General features: G+C 43.8%; 1 protein-coding gene across 8 annotated transcripts in view; it reads right to left on the bottom strand.

The window, feature by feature from the left end:
- The window catches only part of SLC4A7 (solute carrier family 4 member 7), a 160,741-nt gene extending 134,058 nt beyond the window's left edge, over positions 1-26,683 (bottom strand). For 5 of the 8 annotated variants that reach the window (XR_005224001.2, XM_037890398.2, XM_037890400.2 and 2 more), the window contains exon 1: positions 26,421-26,626. Coding sequence is in view for 7 of the 8 variants with exons in the window: in XM_037890398.2 (XP_037746326.1) it covers positions 26,421-26,468 (48 nt within the window). In the remaining variant the exon portion in view is untranslated. Of the gene's footprint in view, positions 1-26,420 lie in introns of all 8 variants that reach the window. The other 3 variants (XM_037890402.2, XM_037890399.2, XM_043540905.1) reach the window with 2 other exon arrangements.
- Between the last annotated feature and the right edge of the window lie 557 nt (positions 26,684-27,240).

Here is a 27,240-nt window from a genome sequence, read left to right as displayed (position 1 = left end):
CCTTGTTAGCACTGACCCCCCACACACACACTTGGTAAGGCAACTCCCATCTTTTCATGGGCTATATATTTATACCTGCCTACTGTATTTTTCACTCCATGCATCTGATGGAGTGCGTTATAGCCCACAAAAGCTTATGCCCAAATAAATTTGTTAGTCTCTAAGGTGCCTCAAGGACTCCTCGTTGATTTTGCTGATACAGACTAACACAGCTACCCCTCCAAAATCTTTTTATCTAGTCTCTGAACAACTTTGACGTAAACCATTTCCTCTCTTTAAGGCTTCTGCCAAATTACTTGTTTCTAATGAGTTTAAATTACATAATCAGCTGATGAAGCTAACAAAGAACAGCTTTCCATTCTTTTATGAAGAAATTCATAATCAACTGCACCGAACACTGGCAGTAACTTAAGCTTATTACAAAAGTTTTGCTGCTTTTCACCATGATAACTCTCCAATCTTCCCCGTTTCTTCTGGCTTAAGTTGTTGCTTTCAAGGGCCACCACAAGACCAGTCTTTGTTAATATTTTTGTGACTGTACTTTTATGGAAATGGTTCAACTTCAATTTTTTCCAGAATATTATGATGAAACACTTTAAAGCTACCAAAGTAAAGCATACAACTAACTCATCCTGCTCGTGGTTTCACATTACAGATATAAACAAAACATCTAAATGTCAAAAACAGAATTCTGAACCACTTTTGAATTTTTATAAGTATCAGATAAATTACTGTGGTCAGGAACGAAGTAGTTTAAGGGAACTATGCAGAGGGAACAATGTATACATGCTCTTCAGTTGCTAGCTTTTCTCCAACAAAGAATTTCTTCTTTGAAGCTAATGAGTCTAAAAGGGAGCCACTTTCCTCAAGAAGAGGGATTGGATGGGTCAGGGATAGCTGGATAAGAAACCTTTCACTGCTAGGAAACCTCTTCAAGTCTGGTTTCGATTAATAGTGACCAAAAATCATTACTGTCAAAGCTGTTCAGTGGTCTGTGACAAACTGGTGATCATGGGCTAATTCTTAATGAGAACCACACCACCTTCATACTCATCAGCGAGACAGATGACTGAACTCACTGCAAGAGGTGATCCTTCCATTAAATGGCTGACACTTTACAGTAGCATGGAGAAGGTCATATTTATACTGTTGATAAAAGACTTTGTTGTTCAGAGTTGTAAATCCAAACACCTTTCATGATCATTGTATATCAATGGAGTACAGTTTAGATATGGTAGGCATACTCTGCATGCCCTGTGTGTATCAGGAACGTTTCTTGAAGAAAGATGAATATAAATGAAAGGTATGGAAAACTTATCAAAAATGATAGCCACAGGTTGCCACAAATAGCAACATTTCTACATCCCAAAACTGCTTGTGTACATGTTAAATCTGGGCAGACTTTCATTCCTGCATCTATCTGATCGGGCCAATACCCCTAAATCCTGTGCTCCCAGTTTAGAGCCATTAGCATGGAGACAATGCAGGGCACTATCAGGCTAAAGAATCACCCATTCACCTATTGGGAACACTGGGGTGGTTAAAATAACTTTCAAAATGAAATTTTTAGTTATTCAAGTACAAAAACATCTAAGCATTTGTTTTGAAACACACAAGCACTGATTTTGTTTTATTTAGATTTTTAAAATTTGCTTTAATAACCCGGAGTTTTTGTGAAACTTGATATTCCTCCTTTGGCCAAAATAAGGAAAGTGATATCAGTCTTTATATAGCTGTATAGCCATACAAAGTTCAAAGCATAACTACACAAGTGTTAGGATTTCTCAGTTCAAGGGGCCCATTACTTCTAACTTATGGTTAAGAATGAATCTTCATATTAAAATTTCCAACAATATTTTAGTTATTTGTGTTCTACCAGGGTGACAAAGGCGGCATTACTAGCAGGATGGCAGAAGTCCACCTGTCCAAAGCACCAAACAAATTATAAATATGTACATACTAACCAAGGGCATCCATGTTGCAACTTTTTTTGTTGTTGTTTATAATGTGGATGGACCAAAACAATTATTTTTAGTTAGCTGTAAAAACGAACACTTTAGAAAACAGATATTCCTAACTTACTAGGCACCTGAGCACGGACAGAGCACTCTGACACTGACTTCCTCTGTGGCCTTGGGCACATCGTAGCTTCTATTTCCCCATCTGTAATATAGGATTTTTTTTTAAATGAACATTTATATGTTCCTTTGTAAAAAAAAGAAGCAGCTTGTCTGAAATTCAGACGCAATTAGTCAGCTTTGTCCTCAGCCAGCAGTTACAAGAAGAGGACATCAATGAGCCATGCTTTATGACCCTACAGACTAGCCTTCAGGCACTCTTTTCTTATACAACTGAAACGGTTCCAGTACTTTATATTGTCAGCCATTTGCTTCTAAATATGTTTTGACAGGATTAAATAATTAAGAAATGCTCAATGCACAGCTGCTAGTAGCTTTAAATGCTCTTGCAAAGACGACACATCAAACCAATAGGATGAAATGGGGGAGAGAGGTTGGAAGGGGTGTGTTTGTTTTGGGTGGGGTCGAGGGGTAAATCAGAGAGCATTTCAGTAAGTCAACAATGGAAAATAATTCAGGTAGCATTTGTGAAACACTCAAACCTACAGAACCTGCTTCAAAGTAAAGGGTACATGAATTTCTAAGAGAGGCATATTAATAAAATCTTTATGGTTGCATATATTAAGGCTAGTAACAGAATAATAAAGAAATAGGTTAGCACAGGAAAACACCATAATAGCTAAACTTCAAATGAAAAATATGTTTATCCGTCAGATTTAATGTTGCAAGACATAAAAAGGGTTACTTTATAAACTACAGCTTTAAAAAAACGTTATTGGCCTCTGCATTCAACATATCATGACACTCCTATGAAGTCAAAAAAGTGGCTTCTAAGCACTACTGCAGCGTTTAATAAACGAAAGCTATTTTTTACAAATAGGGAAACAGAGAGAAAGCGACATGCCCAAGTCCGGATAGGAAGGTGCAAAAAAATGCCAAGCACAAAACCTAGATCTCTCAAGTCCCAGCTTAGAATTCACAGGCTGCTGAAAAACTGAAATTAGCGAAGAGGCCTGAGGAGCCGAAGAACTCTACACGAAAGAAAAATGAAGGTCAGACTTCCATCCCAAGATTTATGCTACATAATACTTGGTATCTTGAGATTTTTATTAAAATAGTATCTGATAATTTAACACAAGATTTGAAAATTAAATTTGCCTACTTACTCATGAGGCATATGCAGCTTTCTTGGATGAGAAGGAAAATCAGCACCATTAATTTTGAAAAAGCATTTATTATTGCACTTCCATCCTTTATGGTTGCAAAAATAAACTCCTGAATGTGAAATGAATGTAAACTGATGTGTAGTGCTGTTTTTCTACGTGTAGATGAACCCAGTGACTTTCTTCTAAGACATTTTCTAGTCTGCAAGTGTGAAAACTGAACAGATTTCTCAGTTTCATGGCTACTATACAGAACTTTGTGAGCAGCAGTGAAATGGACAAAGAATGGCATTAATTTCATTCTGATACAACTTCTGAAAGGTATCAATAGCAACAACAAAGGAAACCAATTCATTAGAGAGAATGATCAAAAGAAGCTTGGAAAGAAGAAGGACAGAGTAACAAACCACATCAGCAGCAAACTGGGAGATGGGATAATAGGAAGAATTTGTTTTCCCTCCCAGAATACACTCTCTGGTTGAGACTGAAGGGATGCACATGCACTATAGATTGCAAAATACTCTTTCCAGCACCTAGAAGGAGGAAACGACTATAGATGGAGTTCCATCATCTTACATTAGCCTGACCACACTCCATAGATAGCATACCCATGCAGAAATCTCAGTACATTCCTGACTCCCAGGAACGGGGGGTAGGGGATTGGACTTTTCACAAGAACATTTCCCCCAACAGAGTGGCACCCTCCCCCACCTATACTAGTGCATCTGACTAGTAGATATCTGGTGGAATATTTCAAGCCCTGAAGAAAGATACTGTAAGTCATTATGGATGCCTCCCTCTTCCCAAAACACGGAACCTGAATTGTGCTATATTTGGTATACCTAGAGCCACTCCTGATGTTGATACACCAGCAAGTAATAGCCAGTAATGTACCAACTCACATGGACAGCATCAGTCACACAGTATTTCCTACTGTCTGTTTGCAGACATCTGTATGTCCAAATCTAATATTTACACACACGATATGCAAGGCAAAAAGGAAATAGTTACTTTTTTTGTAGAACAGAATATTTACATACCTGCAGATTTTTAGTGTAGATTATGAAAAAAAAACTAGATGCTACAGAGAGTTAACTGATTAGGATTTAGACTGACAAGGGCCAACATCCTGTCTTTGGTTATATATGACAAAAATGAGATCAGATTTTTCATTTGTGCACTTCATAAAACAGTCACGTAATCTGAGACAATTTAGTGTAATTCTTCATTTCACCACAAAATAAAACAGGGATTTGAATAGCAAGAACGCCAGATGTCACGAATGACTATCTGTAGTGCTGGACAAGAAAGTTTTACGGTGCTCATTTAACTAGTACCTGCCATTATTGACTTTGATTTTTCACCATTATAAATTCAGGGTTTATTAGTCTTAAATTTCGTATGCTTTTCCTTCCAAACAGGAGAATTATTCATAGTTTTAGACCAGCAATTCTGAGTTTATGTAGGAAAAAAGTGAAATATAGTACTAGCTCAAGCTAAGATGACCTGAAGTCAGGCAACAGAATTAGTTAAGCTTCAAATCAGGGTGTGGAAACTACAGCCCGCGGGCCCAATCCAGCCCACGAGCAGTTTTAAACTGGCTTGCGAGCTCCCGCTAGGGAGCAGGATCTGGGGCTTGCCCCACTCCAGCCGGGGCGCTGGGTCGGGGGTAGCACCACGCGACTCAGCCCCGCTCCAGCGCTGCAGCCAGGGTGCTGGGTCAGGGGCCGCACCCCACAGCTCGGCCCCACTCCAGCCAGGGCACCGGGTCAAGGGCCAAACCACGCGGCTCCCGGAAGCTGCAGCACAGCACTCCAATGGGAGCTGCAGGGCCAGTGCCTGTGAATGGGGCAGTGTGCAGAGCCACCTGGCCGCGCCTCCACATAGGAGCTGGAGAAGGGAAATACCCAGAAGCAGAGGCAAGCGCCACTTGGAGCCTGCACCCCTGAGCCTCACCCTATGCCCCAACCCCCTGCCCCAGCCCTGATCCCCATCCCACTCTCTAAACCTCTTGATCCCAGCCCGGAGCACCCTCCTACACCACAAACTCCTCATCCCCTGCCCCACCCCCAACCAGAGCCCTCACCCCCTCCTGCACCCCAACCCCAACTTTGTGAGCATTCATGGCCCACCATACAATTTATATTGCCCAATGTGGCCCTCGGGCCAAAAACTTTGCCCACCCCTGCTTTAAATGAAGAGTTCAGGAACTAGCAACAACTCTGGCTCTGGAACTTGGTTCAGAATCATCCCCTCCCATGGTAAAACCTACCAGAGGCAGCTCTAGGGAAAGGAAATCTCAACCATACACACACCACAAGGCCTTTTCCCATACCCACCAAATTCCCAGGGATTCATGAGCAAAGCACTACAGAAACCTTGCTACCAGGAGCTTAACATAGCAGTGACTGCCTCTGGGATCAAGAGGTACAGGTCTGGTGGAGAGAGAAAAAGAAAAACTGAGCACACCCAGGGCTGTATTAATTTCTTTGGGAATTTCCACAGGGTCAGGAGATGACGGTAGGGCTCTGCAGCAGCACTGTTCTTTCCCCTGCCCAAATCATGGTAAGAAGTGCACAGTCCAAATCATGGATTTTGGCAAATGATTCTTTGCCTTTACATTACCTTGTGTGACTGTGTACAAATACGGAATATGTGTGTGAAGTGCCCATTTGAGATCACAGAACAAAACAGATCAAGAGATTCCTTGGAATGCAAACTGAATTTATACCAGACTGAGAGACTACTTGATGGATGACTTTTTCCACTGACAGAAGTAATAACAGATCAACCAGAAATAAGTTTAATTGATATAGCTGTATTTTTATGCATGATCAGGTCTGAGCAGATGAAGCAGACACTAATTTTATTTATAGCAATTGTTTTGGCACCCATCTTAGCACACTGGGTCAATCTCTAGGATCAGGGAGAAACCATCACTACAGAATGGACATCAAGGGAGATTTGGTTGTTATATTACAACTTTTTAAAACAAGATATTAAATAGTTGAAGTACAGGAAGTATCAAAACTCATGTGAGCGGAGCTTGTTTGAGCAAGAGCTGTTGATCAGAGGTTTTCAAAGCTTCTGCAGAGGTTTTCAAGATTGTGGTGTGTTGATGTAATAAGCATCTTAATATCAGCTGCTTTGATTAGGCACTTTTGTTGAGGCAAAGTCCGCGCCCCCTTCTCAGCATTTTTTTCAAGTGGTTCGCAGCTTGACAAAGTTTTGGACACCACCACCATTCCCACACTGACCAATATCCTCACTCCTCTATCACCACACCACCTTATTTTTGATCATGAAAATTATTCTGCTCAAAAACATTTTTGGCATTTATAAAGGCAGGCCAAGAATGGACATCTGGCCCCCCAGATCATTTTATTACATGCATCCATGGGCAGCTGGTGAAGAGTCTTTGGGGAGGACTGAGGAGGAGTGTAGCCATGGGTAATGCCTGAGCACCAGGCAGCGTTTAAAGTAAGGGGGATTGCAGGGGATACGGATTGGAGCCTGGGACTGAGCAGAAGACTATGCACCGGGTCACAATGCCACTCTTTGGCCCAATCACCTCTCCGTCACTTGTGCAGGGGGAAGGGCTCCTCCACCCCACACCACCCAGCTCTGGCTACTGCCTTCCCATTGGCTCCCAGCTTCCACAGCCAATCTGAATGTGGTCAGCACCACTACCTTCTCCCTGCCCCCTGGGTAGGTGTGTGAACCTCTGCCATTGCAGTCTCTTCCCTGCTGGAAAGACAGAGGGGTGGCTGGGTCAAATCTGAGTAGCAATGTAACCTGGTGCATAGGGTCCTGCTGCTTCTAGTCTCTGCCTCTGCTCCTCCATGGAGGCAGGCTCTGCCATGTGTGGAGTCCCTGTGCCACGCTCCACATCAACACAGGCTTCAGCTCCTTCCGGTCCACCCAGCTCCGATTACTTCTACCCCGTTGGTGGAAGTGTGCCCTGTCCCCAGGCACTACTGAGGCGACATAGCCATAACCAGATTAGCTCTCAGTTCCCAATCAGCCAATAGAGAGGCAGTAACTGGAGCTGGGGGAAGTTAGAGCCTGCGTTAATGTGGAAGTGGAGATGAGCAGTATGAGGCAGCAGCAGCTTTACTGAAAGACTGCACCCCTTAGGAATCCAGCTCAAATCTTTAAAAAAGAACTTTTTCTGTATGACCCGCCAAAGGATTTTAGTGGATTTTTTTTTGTCCCTCTACTACCTTAAAGTTGCCCATCCCTGACGTAGACACTCAAACACTTCTAGTTGTGGTCAACACTAGGGCTCAGCTGAAGGAGAACCACAGCTAGGAAAACAATTACCTTATGTAAATGTGGTATCCACACAATTCCACAGACCACCCTCCTTCCCTGATACTAATGTGCCCTACTCTATATAGGCACCACATCAATAAATATGGTTCTTAGAGATGTGTCCATATAGATTCCACTCATGGTACACGTGCACAGCAACTCGGAATAATTTTAGCCTGAAGTATCCATTGGGGCCAGGCCTATGTCCTACACATCCTCATGCCCACCAGCTACATACACGCACACACGCTCTAGGGCAGGGGTGGCCAACCTGTGGCTCCGGAGCCACATGCAGCTCTTCAGAAGTCAATATGCAGCTCCTTGTACAGGCGCTAACTTTTCAATGTGCTGGGGGTGCTCACTGCTCAACCGCTGGCTCTGCCACAGTCCCTGCCCCCACGCCACCTGTTCTCACCCCCTCCCCTAAGCCTGCCATGCCCTCACTGCTCTCCGTCCCACCCAGACCTCCTGTACACCACGAAACAGCAGATCGAGAGGTGCGGGGAGAGAGGGGGAGGCACTGACCAGCGAGGCTGCCAGCGGGCAGGAGGCACGGGGGGAGCTAATGGCATATTACTGTGGCTCTTTGGCAATTTCTGGCTCCTTCTCAGGCTCAGGTTGGCCACCCTTACTCTAGAGTTAAAGGGAGCAGGCCCAGCTGTCACTTAGTTTTCGTCAACAAAGAATCCTGGAGAAGTAGGACTCCCTAGTATTAGGGAAGGAGGGCAGGCCATGGAATCCATGTGGACACCACATCTCGAGAAACCATTTCCTCGAGTGATTTCAATCTAGCTGAGACTTTCTTGCCTTGGAGCAAAATATTCTGAACTTCAGCTGAATGGCTTCTATCCATGGAGATCAGCCAGCCACCATTCAGGCTGTCAGAAGTAACAATACCGGGTCTGGCTGTAGGATGCAACTGTATTCTGTGACATAATGTGGAGCAGGGTAGGCAAAGAAACTGGGGGCTGTGTTCAGTGGGTCACCAGATCCAAATGCCAGAACGGTCCAGTCCACACTAGCATAATTACGATCAATCTAACATCTCGCCTCGGTTTTATCAGGTCCCACAGCATTATGGAAATTGGGGGGGGGAAGAGGCATACATCAGTCCCAATGTCCAGGGGATAAACCACAGCTGACAAGGAACGCTAACTGGCATCCCCCCTAGAACAAAACACTGGGTATTTCTTGTTCTAGGGCAGGAGTGGGCAAACTTTTTGGCCCGAGGGCAACATGAGGATTCCAAAACTATATGGAGGGCCGGGTAGGGAAAGCTGTGCCTCCCCCAACAGCCTGGCCCCCACATCCTATCTGCCCCCCTTCAGAATCCCCGACCCATCCAACCCCCCTGCTCCTTGTCCCCTGAAGGCCCCAACCCCTATCCACACCCCCGACTGGCCCCCTGGGACTCCCACGCCTATCCACCCCCACCCCTGCTCCCCATCCCCTGACTGCCCCCCCAAAACCTCCGCCCCATCCATTGCTCCCCGTCCCCGACTGCACCCCCAGAACTCCCAACCCATCCAACCCCCCCGCTCCTTGTCCCCTAACTGCCCTCCCCGGGACCCTACCCCCTATTCAAACCCCCCCTTCTCCCTGTCCCAACTGCCCCGACCCCTATCCACACTCCAACCCCCTGGGACTCCCATGCCCTATCCAGGCTCCCCCCACACCTCCCTGTTCCCTGACTGCCCCCCTCCCCGAACCTCCGCCCCATCCAACCACCTGCTCCCTCTCTGCCCCCCCAGTATGCCCCGCCCCCTTACCACGCGGAGCCAGCCACACCACCCATGCTGCCCGGCAGGAGCAGCGAACCAGAGCGCTGGAAGTGCGTCGCGCTGAGACTGCGGGGGAGGAGGAACAGCAGGGGAGGGGCCAGGGACCAGCCTCCCTGGCCAGGAGCTCAGGGACCAGGAAGGACGGTCCCACGGGCTGGATGTGGCCTGTGGGCCGTAGTTTGCCCATCTCTGTTCTAGGCTGTGGCAAATAGAGTAGATGGATATCCCCACTTGCATAAGATACTCTGCAATACTGCATCCTTGATCTACCACTCATGGTTATCTGAGATTATCTGCTAGCAAGCTCTGAAAGCTCAAAAGATGCAGAGCCAGCTGTGTGCTCCAGTGACAAACACACTAAGCCCAGAGCCAAATGGCTTCCTGACAGAGTTCGGATGGCCTGGCTTGTCATAATACACAACTGGGAGGGTGCCTGTCAAAATTTGGATTATGGAGCCCTGAAGTAGAGGCAGGAATCCTTTTGCATGCCAAATGGATGGCTCCCAGTTTCAAGATATTTATGTGCCCATGAATTTCTTGAGGTGACCATTAGCCCTGTGTCTGAAGGTGAACTAGATGACACATGCACACAATATCCCTTAGTGGAGGCATCTGTCACCAGAGGTTGCTAGTAAAGCTACAGAGAAGGGTACCCATCAAGTGGTAGGTTTTCCACCAGTTTAATGATGAGAGGACTTCTTGCAGGACCATGACCAAACAGTGTTTGCAGACGCTGACTTCAACCACCCTTGCAATAAGGGTAAGCAAAGTCTGACAAACTGAATCAACAGTGCATGAGAACATATGTCACAGGTCTCTGAAGCATGCTCTTTATATCTCTGGGTGAGTTTAAAGCTGGATGGTGAAATCCACTATAGTTTGGAATCTTTCTTGTGGAAGATAAGCAATCGCTGACCTGGAATCTAACAGAGCTACCATGAACTCTCTGCTATGAGTTGGAATAAGTGTGGATTTCTCTGTTGTCTTTGAGGCCCATTGCAGCAATTAGTAAAAATATTCTCTTATAAAACCAAATGGCAACCTAAAAATTAACTTGTCACTAACATTAACTGCAGAGTTGTACAGAAGCAGGCACACATCAGCAAGGGTTCTGTCCCACTGCCACCGGATGATAAGAAACAACTGAGGCACAGCTAGGATCACTGCACCCTTTGCGCCCTCATAGGACCTCGAGGGTGCAGGCACAGCCTTAATGGACACAAGAATCAGATTTCAACCGCCTGGGACACATTCCCACCAAAACTGGAATCCACATGAACAATCCTCAAAGAGCAAAGTTTTGAGTGCCTGCATTAACATTTACAATTGCGTTAGTTAACTTGATTTCCAGGTAAAATACAACTAAATTTCACATTCTAGACAAACATTCTAACTGTTTTGAAGGAACTTTATACTATAAAATCTGACTGTAAAAATGAGACTTGGAAAAAATGCTTTAACCCACACCATCCCAACCTACCATTGCATACCAGCTGAAGCTATTACAGACTGGTGAGATGCAGTACATGATCAGCAGTTTTGGAGCAGCCACTGTCTGCACGCCAGTTCAGGCAGATGTGCACACGTTAGCTTTGATCAAACTAGCATGCTCAAAATGGCAGTATAGCCACAGTGGCACACATGGCAACTCAGACTAGGCACCCAATTACAATCCTGTCTGAGATCCTAAGTACGTATACAGGCAGCTAGTCTGAGCCACCAGAGCAACACTGCTCTTTTTCGTACTGTAGGTTGCGTGGCCATCCCTCTTTGTCAGTTTCTGAGGGAGGCCACGCCTCCTTGCTGTCACGTACCTATAAAGGAGCTCAAAAGGGGGAATGACCTTCCTCTCATGCTCTGGTCCTCCAGCCAGGCAGAACAGTACAGCAGTCTATGAGCCCCAGGCCCAAACAGGGCGGGGCAGCAAAGCAATGGGTAAGCTCCGGCCTGCACTCCGAGCAGAGCAGCTCAGTCTAGGAGCCCCAATAGGGGTGAGCACCATAAAGCTTAGAGGCTCAGGTAAGGGTTGCCTGATGAACACAAGGCCTCCTGGCTTAAGGAGGGAGAGTATTACCACCTCAGGGGTGGGAAGGCAGGTGGGATGTGGACCCGTCCAACTCCACCGCATCCCAGCCCAGGGCCCTAACAGTGGCAGAGTGGTCCACAATTGGGTCAATGGAGATCTACCCACAACACGCTGACCTTGTATCCCAAACAGACTGTTGTCTGGTTTCCCTGGGCTGCTTCTTAATATCCCCCTCGGGTGTACCTACGTCTGTCATCTCAGGGAGCTCTAGCCCGTCTGCAGGCGGCAGCACCAGCAGCTCCTCAGCGTCTCGGTCAGCCGGCAGCCCACGGAGATCCATCTAGTCCTCAGGTGGCAGTTCCAGCAACTCCTCAGCATCTTAGTCGGCCATCCCGGCAGCTCCTCTGCAGGCTCCAGCAGTAGGCAGGATGTGCCTGTCTCCTGTGGTGGCTCTATCACCACTGAGCTGCAGGGCCCGCCTTTTGTACTTCCCCTTCCCGTCCCTTCCACTTCCAGTGGGGCAGACATGGCTCTCCTGGTTCAGTCCACCAGGGGCGTGTTGTGGTCCCTCTCGGTCACTCTCTGAGGGAGGTATGTTTCAGAGTGCTAGCCGTATTAGTCTGTATCAGCAGAAAGAACAAGGAGTACTTGTGGCACCTTAGAGACTAACAAATTGATTTGTGCATAAGCTTTCGTGGGCTAAAGCCCACGTCATCAGATGCATACATTGGAAAATACAGTAGGAAGATACACACACACACCATGAAAAAATGGGGGTTGCCATACCAAATCTTAACGAGACCAAATGATTAAGACAGGTTATCAGCAGGAGAAGGAAAAAAAAAAACAAAAAAAACCAAAAACACTTTTGTAGTGATAATCAGGATGTTCCATTTCAAATAGTTGACAAGAAGGTGCAAGTGACAGTAGGGGGGAAATTAGCATGGGGAAATAGTTTTTAGTTAGTGTAATGACTCATCCACTCCCAGTCTTTATTCAAGACTAATTTAATCGTGTCTAGTTTGCAGATTAATTCCAGTTCTGCAGTTTCTCGTTGGAGTCTGTTTTTGAAGTTTTTTTTGTTGAAGAATTGCCACTTTTAGGTGTGTAATTGAGTGTCCAGGGAGGCTGAAGTGTTCACCGACTGGTTTTTGAATATTATAATACTTGACTTATGTCCATTTATTCTTTTGCATAGAGACTGTCCGGTTTGGCCAATGTACATGGCAGAGGGGCACTGCAGGCACATGATGGTTTATATCATATTGGCAGACGTGCAGCTGAATGAGCCTCTGATAGCGTGGCTGATAGGATTAGGTCCTATGATGGTGTCCCTTGAATAGATATGTGAACAGAGTTAGCAATGGGTTTTGTTGCAAGGATAGGTTCCTGGGTTTGTGGTCTGTTGTGTGGTTGCTGGTGACTATTTGCTTCAGGTTGGGGAGCTGTCTGTAAGCAAGGACTGGCCTGTCTCTCAAGATCTGTGAGAGTGAGGGATCATCCTTCAGGATAGGTTGTAGATCTTTGATGATGCACTGGAGAGGTTTTAGTTGGGGGCTGAAGGTGACGGCTAGTGCCATTCTGTTACTTTCTCTGTTGGGCCTGTCCTGTAGTAGGGGACTTCTGAGGACTCTTCCGGCTCTGTCAATCTGTTTCTTCACTTCAGCAGGTGGGTACTGTAGTTGTAAGAATGCTTGACAGAGATCTTGTAGGTGTTTGTCTCTGTCTGAGGGGTTGGAGCAAATGCAGTTGTATCGTAGAGCTTGGCTGTAGACAATGGATCATGTGGTGTGGTCTGGATGAAAGCTGGAGGCATGTAGGTAAGTATAACGGTCAGTAGGTTTCCGGTATAGGGTGATGTTTACGTGACCATCGTTTATGGGCACTGTAGTGTCCAGGAAGTGGATCTCTTGTGTGGACTGGTCCAGGCTGAGATTGATGGTGGGATGGAAATTGTTGAAATCATGATGGAATTCCTCAAGGGCTTCTTTTCCATGGGTCCAGATGATGAAGATGTCATCAATGTAGTGCAAGTAGAGTAGGGGCATTAGGGGACGAGAGCTGAGGAAGCGTTGTTCTAAGTCAGCCATAAAAATGTTGGCATACTGTGGGACCATGCGGGTACTCATAGCAGTGCCTCCAACTTGAAGGTATACATTGTCCCCAGATGTGAAACAGTTGTGGGTGAGGACAAAGTCACAAAGTTCAGCCACCAGGTTTGCCATGACAGTATCGGGGATACTGTTCCTGATGGCTTGTAGTCCATCTTTGTGCGGAATGTTGGTGTAGCGCATATCTCTCTACCTAAGCTGGAAATTATACCTTCAACTGCAGTGTAGCCATACCGACTGTGGAATGGAATTTTAAATCCATGTAGAGCTGGCTTTCAATTCAGACAAACACCATAACTTTCTAAAAATATACAGAATGATTTGAATTAAAAAGTCCAGTCTAACACTTCATTTTGAATTACCTTGTTTGATTTCAGGTCAATTCCTTAGCAGTACTGTAATCTTGTGTCTTTGTTGGTTTTAAAAAGCACACATTTTATACGTATACATATAAACAAATCTAAGTGTTCTAGTACAAGCAATCTCCCAAATGAAGATGGTCATTCAAAGGACGGAGATAAGACTACAACATCCTGAAAGAAAATCTTGGAAGCCACTATATTAGACACTGGTAGGCTCCAAATAGAGCAGAATTCTGTCCTCCTAACGGGAAAAAATTATGCTCAAGTGCATAATATAGAAAAATGGGGGGTGTCTGAACACTTAGGAAATCACAGTTAAGAGTATAATAGAATCTCAGAGTTACAAACACCTCCGGAGTGGAGGTTGTTCATAACTCTGAACAAAACATTATGGTTGTTCTTTCAAAAGCTTACAACTGATCATTGACTTAATTCAGCTTTGAAACTTTACCATGCAGAAGACAAAAGCTGCTTTCCCTTTTTTTAGTAGTTTACGTTTAACACAGTACTATATTTGCTTTTTTTGTTTGTTTGTTTTGAGGGGGGGGCCGCGGGGCCCTCTGCTGCTGCCTGATTGTGTACTTCTGGTTCCAAATGAGGTGTGTGGTTGACTGGTCAGTTCTGAGGTTCTACTTTATTCTTCATAGAAGAGACTGCAGTTCTAGAAAGAATCCCAAGTTAGTATACTAATTAACAGTAGCAGAAGCATATTTGAATCCTAACATTTCTGTAGCATAAACCAGTAGGTGCTCATAATATGAAAGCTCTTTTGGGCAGTTAGCTTGCTTGTTTGACACAGTTTTCCCACAGTATAACCCTAAGTATATCTACACTTATAGGACATTTCATCTTCTCCTTACCTATGGAAGAGACTAAGTAGTGATGGAGTATGCCACCAAAGGAAAAAAAAAGTTGAACTAAAAAGAAAACTGATTTTTTAAAAATCCATTACACAAGCGTGCATTGACAAAAGTACCAAAACGGCTCCATCTATCGGATAAGATATGATTGCATATTTACACAATGAATTTGAGACATCTGTATAGAGATTATAAATTCCATAATTACTGACTTTTTAAATCTGAATGTTTACTGTTGTTCATAATGCTTCCATTACACTCTCACAAGTATATGAGAGACATTGATAAGTTGTGTAATGTTGCATCTGCACTGAAGATTTTTTTAAACCTCAGCAATAATGATGCTACAACTGTAATGACAGCACAAGGACAATATTAACTGCAATAACTTTATATGTTGCTTTTGTAGGAAGATTTTTAGCACTACAAAAGCAATCAGCAATTAAATGAAGCCAAACAGGATAACTCAGAAGCTTCAAGAAAGGTAATGCATTCTCTTACATGCCATCTTAAAATGAGGCAAAGTACTGAACAGGCATAGAGAGCAAAGTAAATCAGCTGTACAGATTGGCAGAGTAGATCTGAGAATCTTTCACTGCTACTGCTCCTCATCTCTTCTGTAAATTAATACAGAACTCCATCCCAGAAGCTGGAGTCTACATCTAAACTTAGGTCAAATTAGCTACGTCATTCAGGGCTATGAAAAAAAATTCATACTTAGGTCAATCTAACCCCCACAGTAGACACAGCTAGGTCAATGAAATAATCCTCCTGTAGATTTAGCGATCACATCTCAAGGCAATGGATTTACTACAATTTGGAAAAAAAAAAAAAGAAAAAACATACACACCTTCCATCACTGTATCAAGAGCCTAACTGCAACACTGAAGCTCTGCCACAGTAGCACCTGTAGTGTAGACATACGCTAAGAATTTGACAATTTTTGTAAGCACTGAATTCGCATTTAAGAAAAGTTTTAAGATTTTCCTTAGTCTTTAGGTAGAGAAGCCCCAGACTTTCCAGATTCTGCCAAATTAGGCAGAAGTAATAGAGAGGTGTAAAGTTAAGTTTAAAATATACCACAGTAATAAAGTAGCTGAGTAGTAAAAAATAGTGAAATGTTCACTTATGAACAAACGATATTCTCACTTTTCCATCTAAATCCCTGGATGGACAGTAACTCAAAGCAAGAGGTGGGTCAGCACATTGGCAGTTTGCAAACTCAGTTATTAAAGGTCCTATGCACTCCAAAGCTCCAAGTTAAGCACCAGTTATGTGATTCAGATGTTCACCCTACCAAGCCACGTGGATCAGCAACTTTGCCTGTTTGTAGTGTTTTTATAAATCAACAGATTAATAGGAGCCTCATATGGATCAAGCTGTTTTTAACAGTTGAGCTCATATCGCTATCTCAAAACATTAGCTTGAGTCCTAGCTTATTTTGAAGAAGCAGATTAAGAATTATTTCCAAACTTGCATAATTATACAACAGTATACTTACATATCGCTGATGTATTTTTGAAAGACCTATTAAAAACAAACCCTAACATTAAAAAAAAAAAAAAAAACCTATATATCTAGGCCGTACCAGTCATTTATTTTGCATAGTAATTCATAGTATGTTACAACAACACGGACAGACAACTATGTTGAAACCAAGCTAGTACTTGGTAACAATTAAAGGGGGGGGAAGGGGGGAACCACCACACACACCCAAACCCCTTAGTTAATAGAGTTAAACCTCCCAGCCTGGGCAGACAGATTCATGATAGATGGGCTCGAGCTAGCACTGTAAAAATAGCTGAGTGGACATTGCAGCTCTGGCAGAGACTCGGGCTAGCCACCCAAGCTCAAGTCTGGGAGGCTGGGTGGCCTTGAGCCTAGGTGGTTAGCCCAAATCTCTGCCAGAGCAGCAACATTCACGCTGCTTTGCTTAGCATGCTACCTCAAGCTCCGCCAGCATCAATGTGCTACTCAGGCTGGCAGACACACTCCGAGCTGCAGTGTAGAGGTATAGTTCGAGTTAATCAAGACTTATGTCATGCAATACCTTTTAAAGAGAAAATGAAACTATATGCTTAAGAACACCTAACTAATAAAAATTATCAAGTAATAAGCCAAGACATTGTAGTTAGTCCCTGAGATCGTTTGGGACAAATTCTACAAAAGTAAATTACAGTAAATCAAGTCCAGAAGAGACCAAAGAATCCTTATTCTTCCATAAAGTGGACAAGCACAAATATTACGGAAGTGTTAATTAGGGGGAATTTGAAAGTATTGACATGTTTCTCAAGAGGTAGCATGGAATAATTTTTGATCCAGAGGCCTCTCATTTGAGTTGCCATTATCACAACCCAATTTAAACCAAGCAAGATAAAAATCAGCAAAAACAAGCTGAGTTCCCTCTAATCTGCACGTCCACCTGTTAAGCACCGCACAGGTGCTCAGGGCTGTGAAGGGGAGAGATACCTCACCCTGGGTGGCTAAAAATCAATTATTTTAAAATAAAATTTTAAAAAAATTGATTTTTTTTATAAAAAGCTTTTTTCCTCAAAAAGCAATCTAAAAATACATTATAGCTCAAAGATAAGGATTATAAATTCTAATTCTATAGGATGAGACAATATATTCATGTAAAGTTTAAGAAAAGTTTTGTCAATGAGTTCCAATAGTTCATGGACTAGGAACCCAATCTTATGGGTTCCAGGGGCTTCTGTATGTATTATTTAGGTTAATTTTTCTATCTACCCAATGGGACTCAGTGCTCAGAGTAGAAGAAACCATCAGAGATGCTTAGTTTTGCAATTCTCAAACTGTGGATTTGTGTCTCCAGAGATAATGTTCTTGTTAACAGCAAAAGTGTAATTAATAAATAAATAAATATAGAGAGGTGAGATAACAGACCCCAACCCTATTGTCCCTCTGCAAATTTGTGTACAGAGTCAATCCCTTACCTCTCTCTAAAAGAACAAAGTTCAGTGAATAAAAGATTGTTGGGGGTGGAATAGATCTAGACAAGGAGAAGAAGTCTGGACATAAATGTGAGAAGGGAGGGACAGGCAGTAGAAACAAAAGTGAAACTGTTTGAGCAGCATATTCCAGAAGTCTTGAGGTCTTTCTGAGGGTAGCCTTTATTGATTTGAGATCTACCATACCATTCTCTCATAAGAAGGGAAAACCTATAATGGCAGCAGGCCATAAGAGAGGCCCAGTTCGGAAATATTTTAATGAAGTTCCTCTACTTGTGCATGCGTGCAAAATGCAAACAGTGCAACAAAGAAATGCAAGGCCTGGTTGCCCAAATGAAACATCATGAGAAGTGTTTCGTCTCAGGAGGCAGCTGTGTTGAAAATGATGAAAGGAACACGTCTGAACATGCAGCATCTTCAGGTTGGTAAACTTTTTTATTTCATACTTCTTTCTTAAGGAGACTGCCTGTCTTCCTTCTGGACTATTCTTGAATTTTCACATTTGAGCAAAAAAAAAAAAAAAAAAAAAAAAATTTATATATTTGGCTCAGATGCAGTTGTGATAAAAAAAATAAAATAGGTGAAATAGGCAGATCTTCCTTTTACAATTTCACCTTTAAAGTAGTACCGAGTGTCAATGAATGCAATGAGTAATACTAAAATGAACAGTATGGTAATAATAATTAAATAACTGCATTGACTTATTTTGTCTAGGAGAATCCATCCTCAATATACAGGATTCTGAAGACTCTCCACCTTCAAGATCACCATCATTTTCTATAGTTTCAGAGTTATCTGCCAATGATAGTGTTTCACTCACATCATGTATGTCATATAGCCACAGTAGATCACATGGAGCAAAAAGAAAGAAAAATCTCCATCATCCAGAAACAACCATAGATAAATTTGTGATAAGAACCAGCAGATTACACAAAGAGGTAATTGATGAAAAAATTGTCGTTTGTTTATGCAACAAACTCTCCTTTCCGTATGATTGAGAACCCACACTTCATTAATGACTGAACCATGTTAAGACCAGGATACAGGCCACCCAACACAACAGACGTTGCAGGCAACTTGCTGGATAAAGTGTATGAAAGAGAAATTGAGCAGTGTGCAAAAGGTCTAGAGAGTAAAATTGTTAACCTGAGTCTTGATGGGTGCAATGTCCACAATGATCCTGTTGTATGTGCTTGTGTGAAAACAGATGAAGGGAATGTCTTCCTTATACAGCCAATGCACACACAACAGAATACTTACAAATAGCAGCAGTAAAAGCTATAACAAACTGTGAAAAATATTCAAATGTCTAGTACGCAGCCTGGTCACAGACAATGCTGCAAATGTATCCAAGATGAGAAGAAATTTAGAACACAGTGGAAAAAAGAGTCCCAAGCTAACATACAGTTGCAGTGCTCATTTGATGTACCTCCTAGCCAAAGACTTCAGTGGTCCAGAAATAAAGGCTAATGTTGCTGAAATTGCAAAATACTTCCGTAATAACCACTTTGCAGCAGCTGCTCTGAAAAAAGTGGGAGGAACCAAGGTAACTCCCCGACAAGACGTGCGATGGAACTCAGTAGTGGACTGTTTTGAGCACTATATCAAGAACTGGCCTAATCTGGTGACAGTTTGTGAACAAAATAGATGGCACTGCCACAGCCAAAGTTATCCACATTGAGCTTAAGAGAAATGTTGAATACATGCTGCATACCCTGAAGCCTATTTCTGTAGCCTTGAACAAAATGCAGGGTAATAGCTGTTTTATTGCTGACGCTGTTGAAATTTGGAAGGAACTGAGTGAGAGCTTAAAAAGAGAAATATGCAATGACAGAGTTAAATTACAAGCATTACCAAAATGAATGGGACAAACACAATTTCCAGCTCATTTTCTTGCAAATATTCTCAATACTCGGTACCAGGGTCAAACCTTAACTGTTGAAGAAGAAGGGCTGGCTATGACATGGACATCCAGCAATCATCCCTCCATAATGCCAACTATAACAAACTTCAGAGCTATGAGTGAACCATTCAAGAAATATACGTTTGCTGATGATGATTTAAAGAAAGTCAAACCAGTGAACTGATGGAAGTCACTTAATCGCTTGGATTCAGAGACTGTTGAAGTGATAATCTCACTACACAGCAGTAGCTTCTTCACCGGTGTAGAAATAATATTTTCTTCCTTTGGACTAATTCATTCCAAATTGAGAAATTGTTCAGGACCTGAAAAAGCAGGAAAGCTTGTTTTTCTTTTCCAGATTATGAACAAACAGGAAAATAAAGGTGAAGATGACTGAGTTAGCTGCAGAAGCCAATATTTTAAGTTTCTCGTGTTGACCTGGCTGACAGTCTATTTAATTTTTGTTCTTTAAATATTTTAACTAGTTTAGTTACAAACAATTTTAACAAAAACAAATCTGATTTTAAAATAAAAAAGTTTTAAAAAACTCGAATGTTTAACTAAACTCAAAAATTCATGCGCTTCTTCTATTTAAATATATGTTTGCTGTGGAAGAAAAAAATCCAGAATACATAACGTTGTTGTTTTAGTTAAACAAAACAATTTAAATGTCCGTCTGGTGATGTTCTCCTCCTAATACAGCATGGCAAGAAAATCCTCCAAATATTAAAGATTAACCTGTTGAATTAGAGATAGATATTTATGAAGTCACTGGGAGGTGAACTGCTTCAATTACCTTTGCTAAATGAAATAACCAAACAATCATTCGTTTTCTGATATAGCTTTAAAAATAATCTGAAAAGTTTTCAAAATAAATCACTTTAAAAATGTGTAGTGTGTACCTTCTAAAAAATGAAACCTACATCTATCTCTGAATTGTGCAGAATATGTATTAAGGTTATAACAACCAACAAGAATGCGCTTTTATGTAGAAATCCATGATTCAATTGAGTCTTCCTTACAAGTGATTTAAATCAAATCCACCCTGCTCGGGGGCTGGGAGTGCATGGAGCTGCCCCTAGAATTGCCCCACTTTGGCACTTCAGTGGAAGGGTGGGGGGAAAAAAAAAGTGCTCGGGGTTTCAGCCCCACAGCGAGGGACACTGGGGCTCAGGATTTCAGCCCTGCGGCAATGGGTGCCGGAGCTCAGGCTCTGGGTTTCAGTCACGGCGTCCCGCGGCCCCCCTGAAAGGGCTTGCAGAGCGCTGGGGAGCCACAGACCTCCAGTTGAGAACCACTGCACTACAGTATATACAAAAGAGAAGGCCATCCAAAACCCTCAATTCTTTGATATCTGCCTAGAACTCAAATTGCCAAAACTAAATCCCAAAAAAGGAAACTAACCCCCCACCCCCAAAAGCCATAAATTATTTTAAAAGGTAACTGTTTCAGTAACTAAATACTATAAATCAACATTATGTATCAAAACCGGTGATACAAAGTTGCCAGAACTGTTTCAAAATGAGATAATCCGGCTGAAAGCTTGAGTCTGAGCTCATATATCCCAATAAACCTAGTATCAGAATCACTTTCCAAGAACAATCAAGATATGCAGTTAGACATACCAATAGAAGTTACTTTCTAGAATAGAGACTGATGAAGATGATTGGGGAAGGAAGAACAACCAAAGAAAGTATATTTGATTAGTTCAGACAGACAATGATATTAAATAGTTATGTCATTTCTAGGTAGCATTTTTGTCACATGTATAGTTATACTGGTCAACTACCCCAATTTTCACTGTTATTGTATGAATACTGTAACCCTCCCAAGCCCTTAAAATCTTTCACAGGCTTCAAGACTTGTAATCCTAGTGATTTAGTTTTTTATTTTTATTTACATTTTTTGATGAAAAAGAAAAGGAAGTCTTGAAAAATATCAGTCCATATTAGAGGTGTCAGTGAAATAATCTATGAGCCTGTGTCCAACATAAACATAGCTTTCAAAAATTTGGAGTTATTCTAGCAACAGGATCCAACACTGAAAAAGGACTCACCCACCCTGCCCCCTTGTCACCTCCAAAGCTATTATTCAAAAAGAGTAGTAACCAACCATGCAGCCACTACAGAAGATCTGCAGACACATACTCCAATAAAATCAGGTGAGGCATGTTACTGCAGTCTTTTAAATCAAGTAAACCAGCCAGAGAATCCTCAAACTCACTCTCTCTGTGCCCCAACAAGAACACTTTCAAACCCAACATCTTCCACAGGGTACGGGAAGGGAACAGATTCAGCAAAAACAAAAATAAATTCAACAGTTTACAGGGAGTGGGAGAGGAAACAAAGCCACTGGACTCTATGCCTCCTACATTAGAGACTTAAAAGACCAGAAGGGCACCCCCTAACTAATGCAGAAGATATTCAAACTCAAGAAGCTCCCATAATGAAGCCACACTTCTCAGTCCTAGGAGATGTGATTAAGACATCACCTAAATAACTGCAAGCATCTTTAAATAGAATGTTACAGAGTTCATTTTCCCCAGATTTTGACATAACATCAAGGCACACGAGACTCTTGTGAGGATCCCACATGGACTGCTAGTGGCTGCCCGACTATGGGCCATGATCAAAAGTTATTGATATAGAAATATAAGCCACCCCAACACATAAAATGAGGCAGTGAATGGGTATGAAGAAGAGTTGTTAGTTTAAATCAGCAAGATGAACATGGTCTCAGCCCTCAAATGCTAGGAGACCATACAGATTAACTTTGGCCTCAAGTTGGTCCAGCCACCAAAGGAACGCTTACTAGCAACTGCTGCTAAAAAAAAAAAAAAAAAATGGGAAAATGCACATGTATATCTGAGTTCAGTGATATTTGTTTTTACTACCCAGAGAATCTAAAACTGTCCTCAGCAAGGAGGGATTTGCTCTTCCAGTATACAAGAGTACATCAGACAGCATGTATACCAAAACCAGGATATTGATCAGACCCAGTAGGGTAATTCTTGCACTCAAAGGAGTATTCCTCTCAGGCACCTTATGGTACAATAGAGACAGCTCCTTTAGAAGGCAGATACACTAAAATAAAGGGGCAAGAATGCAAGACAGGTATTTTCCTCCCTTCCACAAATTCTCTTTGTAGATACTCCCTACCACTCTGGCCTCAAACATAAACAGACTTCACCTCCGATCTCACTAACAGATTCTCCAATAACAGTAGATATTCCAAGCTGTAAAGTAAGAAAATTCTGCACAGATTTCTAGAACTCTTATTCAGTTTTCCACCTGAGTCTCACTCAGCATTCACAGGGGTGGAACCTAAGCATATTAGAATGCTGAAGGAAAGACAACCCTTTCCACTGCATGCATCCGATGAAGTGAGCTATAGCTCACGAAAGCTTATGCTCAGATAAATTGGTTAGTCTCTAAGGTGCCACAAGTACTCCTTTTCTTTTTGCGGATACAGACTAACATGGCTGCTACTCTGAAACCTCTCCAAGAGAACATTCTTCAGCAGTACATTTGCCAGTAGCAAAAGAGGAAGGGTGTCCACCTTATAATAAATCTTTGTGATCTGAACTTTTATATAGCCTACAGTTTCTTAAAGAGACAGGAAATCTGCTAGTTAAGATTCCCTGCAGGAGAACAGTATATCAGAAGGATGCCTACCTGACAGCCCAAATAAGTTTCTTTGGGAAGCCAGCTGTGACAATTCAGACAAGACTCCCCATTTTCTGCCACCACACACAGGAAATAAGTGGAAAGCCTCTCAACAGGAAAATGAATTATACTAGTAATTCTCAACCTTTTCCATGCTATGACATACTTTTCTATAACTTTATACTTTTGCACCCTGTGCAATAGTTAGGTTAACTTAACCCCCCACTGTAGATGCAGCTAGGCTGACGGAAGAATTCTTCCATCAAACCTAGCTACCCCCCCAGACAGGAGGATGTACTATATATCAATAGAAAAAAACCCTCCATTGAGGCAGGAAGTGTCTACACTACAACGCTACAGTGGCACAGCTACACCACTGTAGCTGTACTACTGTAGTTTAGACATGGCCACAGCTGATACTGAAAAAAAAAAAAAAAAAAAAGTGCTTTTGCTGGTATAGCTTACACCATTTCACTGACCAAAATAAGCTATACCAGCAAAAGCACTTTTATACAAGCATTATCAAGTCTATACTGTGACTTTTGCTGGTATAGAATTATCTCAAGAAGAGACATATCCCTAACCAACCTATACCAGCAAAAGTTTCTAGCATACACCTGGTCTAAGAGCCATTAAGCTTGCCTGTGCATCAGCACATCATCCATGCGCACCTGCTTACTTGTCACTTACTTCACCACAGCTCCTTGTTCTTGCCTTTAAGGACATGTATAATTTAGCTTCTGCCTACCTTTTTGCTGGTCTCTTTCACATAATCTCACCCCTTTTCACTCTGCTTAATTTACACAAACATCCTCTGCATACTCTTCTCTCCCCGCAGTCCCATATGTCTGGAACCCCTTCTTTATTCCGTCTCACAGAAGAAGAAGAAGAAGAAGAAGAAAAAAAAAAAAAAACCACACCAGGCAGTCTCCTTACTGAGAAATCCTCAAGTCTACTACTAGCAAGCTCTGTGCCCAGGAAGCACTGTCTTTCTGCTTCCTCTCCAGGTCACGTTCACAAGCCCCTCTCCTGGTTTTAGAGTAACAGCCGTGTTAGTCTGTATTCACAAAAAGAAAAGGAGTACTTGTGGCACCTTAGAGACTAACCAATTTATTTGAGCATAACCTTTCGTGAGCTACAGCTCACTTCATCAGATGCATACTGTGGAAAGCGTAGAAGATCTTTTATACACACAAAGCATGAAAAAATACCTCCCCCCCACCCCAGTCTCCTGCTGGCAATAGCTTATCTAAAGTGATCACTCTCCTTACAATGTGTATGACAATCAAGTTGGGCCATTTCCAGCACAAATCCAGGTTTTCTCTATTGCCAGCAGGAGAGTGGGGTGGGGGGAGGTATTTTTTCATGCTTTATGTGTATAAAAGATCTTCTACACTTTCCACAGTATGCATCCGATGAAGTGAGCTGTAGCTCACGAAAGCTTATGCTCAAATAAATTGGTTAGTCTCTAAGGTGCCACAAGTACTCCTTTTCTCCTGGTTTTCTGTCTCCAGTATTCTAGCCCAATACATTTGCAACCTACAAAGTTTCTCAATCCACATGGTTTAGCACTAACCTGTGCCACTGTAGAACTTCTAGTGCAGACATACCCTAAGAAAAAGTTGTGTTAATTCCTGTTAGCTAAAATGTAGTGACTGATATGAGCCTCATGTTAGTCACTACATATTAGCTAACAGGAGTTAAGAACATCTTTTTTCTTAATTGAAGACAAGGCCATAGAAAAGTGATGCACTTTTTTTATGCTGAACTCTTATGGGGGAGATATTAAACCGAAGCTGACCTGCAACACAAATGACAGGATCCAGAGAAAATACAACATTCATAGACCTCTGAACCATATCAAGTTATTGACACTGTTGTAATACCATGAGAAATAGGTAAGTATATCAACAGCAAATTAGCACTTCACTGATTCTAACACGTTAATGACTAAAGTTAGTTCTTAAGGGGTAAGGAAGAATACCTGAACAGTCTTGGGTAAAACAAAATAAAGATGTCCAAGTTTCTTTTGGCAATCAGAACACTACATAGGTTGGAAACCACACATCCCTCCTCTTTTGATACTAAGAATATATTACTATGCAGCATCTACTTAGAGAAGGCATTAAAAAGGGACATCAGAATAAGGACAAAGAGGCTTATTAATAAAACCCTGAATTTGAGTCATCTAAAAGGGAGGGAGGGGTAAAGAGAGAGGAAATTACAACTATGGAGCCACATGTATTTTTCAGTAGCACAGGAAGTAAGGGAACACATGTCTGCCTCGCTTCACCACCAAGCATGAAAGGAAATGAACCAAATCAATGTAGTTTAATCCTTCCCTCACAGATATTGGCGAGACACACCTGATTGGGAATCATATCCACCTGACCGGAGTATAAGGCTGTGCAACATGAGAACAAGAGGAAAAATAAAACAATCTTTAGTTACCATGTGTGCACACTTCCCTTCTCGCCCCCTGGCAGAGGGGCAGCAGCCGCCTTAAGAAAAGGGAAGAACGGATCACCCCTTGCCCGCCCAGCGGGTACATTAGCCCTGCCATGGTTTCACCAAAGTGAAGGATGGGAAACACTGAGCCTGTTCTTTACCCTCTCTCTTATACAAGAGCATGGGCTGCAGGGGCCTGAAGCGGGTATTACAGAGACAAGGCTGGAACAAAGGAACCAGCCTCCCCCGTCCCACGCCGCCGTCCGCACCAAAGCCAGCGGGGAGCACAGGGGAGGGAGCAGCCTGCCACACACGGCGCAGGCAGAGCTACGGGAGGGGGGCATCGGCTGCCAGCCGAGAGCCCCCGGCGCTCACACGCGCACCAGTTGCGCCGGCCGCGGAGCCGGGGCGGGCTGAGGCCGGGAGGGCACCGCGCGAACGCGCAGCCCCGGGGGGGGGGGCCACTTATGCGCGAGGAGCCCTCACCCCACGGCCGTTACCGGCAAGGGGAGGAGGGGGCAGGGGAAGAGGGAAGCGTTTCTGCAGCCTCAGGCACTCGGGTACCCGGCGGCGCCGCTTCCGTGTTCCTGCCCGGCGGCTGGCGGGGGGGGGGGGCAACAACATCCTCCCCGGCCGGCCGGCCGGCCGCTGCTGACAAAGGGCCGGGCCCGCGCCCCCTCCCCAGCCGGGCCGGCCGCTCCGCTCACACAAAGCGGGCAGAGCTCGGCGCGTGGCGTTACCGTGGTGAGTAGCGGTCTCATCTGCTCGCCCGCCCGCTCCTCCTCCATGGCGCCCCGGCAGCGCCCGCCCGCCCGCCGGCAGAGAGGAGCGCGCGGAAAGGGGCTCGCCGCTGGCTCCGCGCTGTGGGCGACCGAGCCAGACGAAGGAAGCGCCGCTGCCGAGCCCAGGACGAGGCCACATTAACCCTCCGCCACACGCTCGCTCCCCCCCCGCCCCCCGCCCGGCTGCTCCAGCGGAGCCCCGCCCCGCCAACCCGATTGGCAGCGTCTCCAGCTAATCGGAGCGAGAAGGCAGCTCCGCCCCCCGTCCCAAAGCAACAGGAGGCAGCGTTGCGAGGCGGCCAGGAGGGGAGGAGGAGGAGAAGACGACGACGACCCAGGCCACGGGCAGGCGGAGAGAGCTCAGCACCCAGCTCAGGGCCCCTTCTTCCCTCCCCCGCTGAAAGCCATTCACATCGGAGAAGCAGCGGCACAAAGCTGGAATGGGAGAGGCAGCACTTTGCACTAAAGCATTGGAAGTGTCCTGCCCATTGCCCCCCGCATAGTGAGACTGTGTCACGGTTGGCATCGCGTGCCCATTTGGGCCGCTGCAAGTTGAGAAGGATGCGAAGGAGGCAGACGTTCAGAGTCGGCGCTAGGCATAAGCAGACTTAAGCAATGGCTTAGGGCCCGTTTGCTTTTTTAGTATATGTTGTGTGGGAGGGCCACCAAAATATTTCATCTTAGGGCCCGCAATGGGCTCCCACTGCCTCTGCACACATTGTCAGGAAGGGTACATGCAAAAGGGAGCTGGAGAGTTAAGCACATGTGATAGCAGCAA

The sequence above is a fragment of the Chelonia mydas genome, chromosome 2 (assembly GCF_015237465.2).
Source record: "Chelonia mydas isolate rCheMyd1 chromosome 2, rCheMyd1.pri.v2, whole genome shotgun sequence".
NCBI classification, from domain to species: domain Eukaryota; kingdom Metazoa; phylum Chordata; order Testudines; family Cheloniidae; genus Chelonia; species Chelonia mydas.
The sequence above is the reverse complement of the archived record's forward strand: the minus strand, read 5'-3'. Positions and strand labels throughout refer to the sequence as shown.